Source organism: Phocoena phocoena, chromosome 21, assembly GCF_963924675.1.
Source record: "Phocoena phocoena chromosome 21, mPhoPho1.1, whole genome shotgun sequence".
NCBI lineage: Eukaryota > Metazoa > Chordata > Mammalia > Artiodactyla > Phocoenidae > Phocoena > Phocoena phocoena.
In genome coordinates, this window is record NC_089239.1 from 30,366,788 (window position 1) to 30,373,315 (window position 6,528).

The 6,528-nt window shown below is 43.9% G+C and overlaps 1 protein-coding gene across 1 annotated transcript; it reads left to right on the forward strand.

Moving 5' to 3' along the window:
* Positions 1-389: 389 nt before the first annotated feature.
* Positions 390-6,036, forward strand: LOC136141895 (beta-defensin 130B-like). Its single transcript, XM_065900061.1, has 2 exons — positions 390-447; positions 5,855-6,036. Exons 1-2 carry the CDS (start codon positions 390-392, stop codon positions 6,034-6,036), a joined length of 240 nt encoding a protein of 79 aa, XP_065756133.1.
* Positions 6,037-6,528: the final 492 nt, after the last annotated feature.

The following is a 6,528-nucleotide window of genomic DNA, read 5'->3' on the forward strand; positions in this document are numbered from 1 at the left end:
TTTCAGAAATGGTCCATAGGCAATTATTTTATCCCTCTTATGGAAAAGAGTTTGCTGCGGAAGAGCTGGCTTGCAATTCAGAGGACTTTGGTAACAAGGACTATTACACTCAGTGACCCTTTAAAAGATGACTGGCCAAAGATACTGACTTCTGAGAAATGTGAGAGCCCATAGAAAAAGTAAAGGATTAGCCATCTGGTCTCCAGTAGCTAGGTTAATTTGTCACCAAATTAGGGAGTTCAGGGCTTGGAAATATTCCAGCGGAAGCTGTTTTATTTTCTTACTTGTTAAGCTTCACTGACTAAAAGGAACCTCAGTCTCCAGAAGTAAATAAAAGGCCCTGAATCCCGCTATTCCTGATTATTCACTTCTCTACCGGGCATTCAACCATGAGACTCCATTTACTGCTTTCTGTTCTCCTCCTCTCTTTGACTATAATACCAAAAGGTAAGACGGTGAATAACTGTAGAGACAGGTTTCTTAGGAGACCTACTCGGATGCGTAATTATACTGTGGCCATCTTAACTCAGACCCTAATGCACAGTCTTAGGGATGCGGAAGTCCAACATGATCATCTTCCTTAGAACTGATGAGGCCAAAATTGTGAAGCGGGACAAGGATTTCCATCAACAGAAAATGAGTTCCAAAAGCTCCATGACTAGAAAAGGGGGTTCAAACCGATGTGGAAGTGGAGAAGCTTTGACATCTGACATCAGGCTCAGCATACAAATCGAGCAGCTTTTACAAGGGCCCCCACCTCCAAAAAGGAAAGTGAAAATGGCAGCTACTGGGTCAGACTTGGTTAATGAAGGGAAGTGATGCAGTCTGTTGGTGAGGGAATATTTGTGACTGGTAGAAATTAGGTACATAATACAGAGCTCAACAAAAAAGAATTATATCAAGTTATTAATAGGGAGCAGAGGAATTTGGAAAAAGCATGGATTTGGGACGGCACGTCAATGGAAAAATTTTAAGCAGAACGCAAAATAGGAAGGGAGCATTTTAACAACCTGAGTTACACCCTTGGTGCTCACGATGGAGAAGTTGGAATATTAAAGTGTAGACTTACAGGGAAAAGGGAACATGGCCACTTTCAGGCTGATTCATTCAGATCCTTGTAAAAACTAAGATTGTTTTCTCCACTGTTGATGTCAGGATGTTCACATCCCTCAAAATAACACCTGTGTTCACTGAACATAGATTAAGTCTGGGTAACTCTCCCTCTTCCTTGATTCATCTGTAAGATTCTTTCAAATACAATCAAAGATATTTATGTATGTTGAAATGTTTGATCTTTGCCTAATCTATGAATATCTTGGGATCTATCTGATGTACAGCTGCCCCCTCTTGAAGGAGTTCATGTACTTCTCACCTGGCCCTCAATTCTGTCAGAAGAAGACACACTTGTAGCGACAGCTAATATAAAATTATATGATGTTAATGACTTAAAATTAGAAGGCAATTTAATGGTTAATTCTTTAATTTTACAGATAAGAGAATCCATGTCCACATAAAGAATATGATTTCACTAACGTCACATAGGTAGTGGCAACACTGCAGCTGGAACCAAGTATTTTTAATCTGGGTCAGCATTGTTTCCATCGATCTAAGGGTGTAGGTATGCCCATAAAGTGGTAACCCTAATTTCTGTTAGGCTGTTTACCTCAAAGTCCCCTAATTAGACACTGAAGAACCTAAGGAGTTTTTCAAGTTTCCTCTTTGGGAAGCTACAATGTCTTTGAAACATGTTACTTCACTTACCTCTAAATCCTTTTTCTTCAGTGTTTGTGGTAGGCATGTTGAATCGGCTTAACATTCTGGCATTATTATGGGGATGACTTACACTAGTCTTTAGATTTTCCTGATCTTTGTTCTTAAAATCATATAATGGTGATAATCAGACTGCTGAAAGCACTTGGTTCAAGATAATTATGTGTGCATGGTTGTTGAGTGAATTTTTTTTTTTTGCTCATGCTTGCTTTCCACCACCTAAGCTAAATTCAACTCAACATAAATGACTGTCTCCATCCAGAGTCATGAACCATGTTATGGGCCTTTTTTTTTTTCAAGGTTAAGGAGGGATACTTCTGGAAGTAAAGATCAAGCCAAAAGTCACCATTATAGTGAGAAAGTGATATGGCAGTGGTTCATTCTCAGAGTGGAAAACAATTCAAGAAAAAGGTTGTCCTAGAGCAAAGGCCAGAAATAACTGACAGGAAAACAGGACTCCAAGGAATCTAGGCCTATGGTTTAGAGAAGTTCCTATGGTAATAACAAGACTGGACACCCATAAATACAACTGTACATCCAAGAGTGGGTGGCCAAATAGTTAAAAATAGGCTGGAGCCAAGAACTTTTAGAAGGAATTTTAGAGACAGAAAATGTGCGTGCGGTCAAAGAATACTTAACTGCATTCAATGGTAAGAAATGTGTACTGAGCATCTGCTACTTTCCATGGGCTGCATGAGATACCCAAGATACAATGGGAAATGAAAGGAAGACTGTCTTCCCTCAGCAGAGAAGACAGACATTAGGCAAATGATTACAAATGCATCTATAAGTTATACATTTTAATAAGTACAATGAAAAGGAACAGAGTATTCTGAGTGCCTGAAACATGCGGTCATCGTCAATCTGCAACATCTGGGAAAAGTTCATTGAGGCGTGCCTTTTGAGCTGAAAACGGGAAGATAAGTGTTCATTGATGAACGCCTTGCAAGGAGACCTCAACACTCCTGGCAGAGGAAGAAGCCGGTGCAATGCCCCTGATGCAGAAGAAACCACAGTGTGTTTAAGGAACTGCAAGAAGGCCACGGCAGGAGAGCGCTAGTTTACACCAGAAAATGTGCCAAGCATCTCATGGAATTAGGCCACAGTGAAAGCTGCATGGCACCAAGGCTCAATCTGCAGGGACACTTCGAGAACAGGGAGGGCAAGGCTACCAGACTTTGTGCCGGGAGTGGTGACCACGAGTATCTCCATCACCAGGGATGGGTCTCGGTTTATGCTCAAAGTAGGAACATCTACGGGTTCTAGGCGGCCTACGAGCCTGATAGGTCTTTCCTTTTGTTTCACTACCTCCACTATTCTTTCTTCAGAGTTTCTCTTCCTGGTTCTGCCATAGAAGGAGTTTCAAGTTTAGAATAGCTTCCTTCTTTTCTAATCTTGAGATAATCACTCTTTGAGGTACACACATAGAATGAAGCCTGAGAAACCACCAGCAACTGTGTGGAAACAGATAAATGGTATCAATAACAATCATGAGAAATTAGGAAATCAAAACTCCTAACCTTTCAATCTGATAATTTCTGTGGTCCAAAGGTAAATAAGTCTGATCTATCTAGGTGGATTCTCTAAGTCATAATCATGTTTAGACTTGAAAATATGCACTGTCTGAAATCTCTGTTGTCCTTTGGATAAGGCGCCTTCTTCAGTGTCCCAAAGGAAGTTCCTACCCTCTAGGCACCATGATTCATACTCCATTAAAGTAGGGTACCAAAGTATAAGACAAAACTAGCAAGGGTGGTGAGGAAAGTGCATCACTGATGGTATGAAGGACTCACAATTCACAGGCAAAACCCGCCAGGGTCCAGGATGATAGATGTGGGACAGGTAGACGAGGATGCACAACAAACTCTACTTCAAGACTAATCTGGAAGGTGAATCTGGAGGACATGATGCTAAGTGAAATAAGCCAGTCCAAGAAGATAAAGACTGCATGATTGCCCTTACCTGAGGCATCTAAAAATAGTCAAACTCGTAGAAACCTGGAGCAGAACAGCGGTTTCCAGGGGCTGGGGAAGGGAGAAATGGGGAGTTGTCGTCTGATGGGCTTAAAGTTTCACTTCTACAGGATGAAGGAATTCTCGAGTTCTGCTGGGCAGACTTGTGCCTGTGGATAATGGTACCATGCTGTGTATTTAGAAATGTCAGAGTGGAGATCTCATGTTTAGTGTTCTTACCACAGTTAAAAGAAAGAAAGAAAGAAAGAAAGAAAGAAAGAAAGAAAGAAAGAAAGAACAAGTGAAGAGCAGGAGGTTACTGGGGCTGGTAACAGCGTCGGGCTCCCCACGAATCTGACAAGAACCCTTTGGAGGCGTCATGCCGACCCCTTCCTCCAGATCAGTCCTCCTTGGTTCCTCCCAAATCAGTTATGCCAAGAGGATGGATTAAACAAAGACCCTATAATCTTTCACAGGAGGGAAAAACTCTCAATGGCCAGGTGTTTTCGGAAGAGAATATATTGCAGCCACACGGAAATGTCACCATACCTTACTTTGGCATGTGGAGATGCACCGCGTGGGACGCCTCTATGTTCATACCCAGATGCGTACTCTGCCTCTCACTACGTCTTGCCCGATATTAAAACCCCTTGATTTTAGCTTCGTTAGAAAACCTGAAAGTCTCACCAAATGTTACACTAAGTGCGTGGGTGAGGTTATCGGGGGAGAGACCGACGGCTGGTAAGAGGACTGCTGCACTGCTGGGTACGGAGCCTGCACTCTGTGTAGACAGGCGTGGGGTGGGGTCGCCCTCGGCTCTCTCCCCGAGAGCGGCGGGACCCTCGGCCCTGTCCCCGAGAGCGGCGGGACCCTCGGCGCTCTCCCTGAAAGAGACGCTCCAGCCTCCAGAGCCGGCAGAGCAGAGGCGGCACCAACTCCCCGTCATGCCATTCTCTTGCCGCACGAGGCCCCGAGCCCACGGATGGCTAGGCTGAGAGTCAGATGCTGCAGCAGGCGGAGAACACAGGTTCGCACAGGCTCTGAAAATTCAGTTACAGGAGGCTGCGTTGGTGTATATGGCTGTGGGTATTTTTCTACGGGACGGTGAGATAACAATGAGGGCCTGGTTTAAATACCGCCCCCCCCCAAAGATTCAGAGCTCCAAAGTGCTCAAACTCTCAGTTAAGCGGTAGAAGTTAGGGACCAAAGAAGCCAGCCAGTCAGGGTCAGTCCATTATTGGACAGTAAAGACAGAACGGGACACAGGTGAGTTAACAGGACGGTTCAGGAGCCAGCTAATCCCCGTTGCTGGCCGCAAACAGAAGTGTCCTGTTACGTATCAGCCACCATGACCCACGGGGAAAAGGACCCTTGGCTGCGCTGGAAACGCTAGAGGAGGGATGCTGGGGTGCAAGGGAGCGGTGCTGAAGCACACCTCAGTTACGTGCTTTTCAGCAGCCCAACGCATCGGGAAAACATATGGGTGTGTTTAAGGAAAAGCACCTTTCAGCTCTGAGAGAAAATCTCTCCATGTATCTGCATATACCGGGCACTGAAGAACACAGAAAATCCGGTTCCTGCACAGTCCTGAAATGGGGGAATTAGGTAAGGTGAAATCTGGAGGATGGCTAGACTTTCCACAAGAGGAGATGAAATGAGGACAGGTGCCATACGATAAGGATGCTGTAAATGGGGATGCGGAAGTTAGCACGGGCGAGGGGGTAGAGGGTGGATACTTTGGCTGAAGTAGTCTGTCTCAGTGCAGGTTGGAGCAGGACAACTCACTAGGAGGGAAATCTACCAACCCTGAGCCTTACCCGCCAACGCCAAGAACATCTCCCCAGTCATGGTGACAACAAAGCACCCCACACGGTTCAACATGTACTGCCCTTGATAAGGACAACTCTCTAAAAGCTTCTAGAAAGCAGCCTGCCCTCTCTAAGATGTGTATAGTCCCACACTCTTAGCACCCCTCCTCCAAAAACCCACTTCTTTTGCCTAAGGGATTTTTTCATATAGGTAATATCATTTATTCTATCTCAAAGCCATTCTTCTCTAAATTTATTGCTTTACGTACATTACCAATAATTTGATGGTGAATTAATGAGGCTGTTAAATCTCTTTCTGTGCAGCAAGTACTGGCCTTATTCCAGGACAAAAACAATGTATTCTTCTGCGAGGGGTGTGCAAAGAAGGAGGATGCACCAGCACGGATGATACCATTGGTATATGTAATGATCAAAAAAAATGTTGTAGAAGGTGGTGGGTACTTCTTCCCTATCCAACGCCAGTTCCCAAATCAAAATCTCCTTGATGACAGCAAACTGTAAGCCCTTCGAACTCTAGAACACATGGATGAACTTCACAGACTCCTGTTTGACTCAGAACTCCAGAACCCGAGGATAAATTATACAGACTCCTCTTAAACTTGCTTTTCTCCCTTGACTGGAAATAAATGTCCTAATTCTACACGTACTCATCCCTGGGGACCTTCTTCTTGATGCACATGCAAACCTCTTGAGAACTACGAGACTAAACTAAATAACAGAGGCACCTCACACCTTAAAGATGTTTAAACAGAATACGACTTTCTTATAAAAGAAAAAGATAAAATTTTAAAATGTGAAAAAAAAATCATAAGGGTATGAAATAGCAGTAGGTAGTGTTTGATTATCTAAAGAGGGATATCAACATTTTTCCTCATCTGACTCTGACCAAAAATTATTTCTGTTATTAAGAGAGACCTACTTGGGTGGCGTGAGGCAAGGTCTGTTCATCACATGGTCCTGCTGTGTGACCTCAGCAG

Coding starts and splice junctions, on each gene's coding strand:
- LOC136141895 (XM_065900061.1), top strand. CDS start 390: ATGAGACTCCATTTACTGCTTTCTGTTCTCCTCCTCTCTTTGACTATA. Junction 448..5,854: donor TTTGACTATAATACCAAAAG/GTAAGACGGTGA, acceptor CTTTCTGTGCAG/CAAGTACTGGCCTTATTCCA.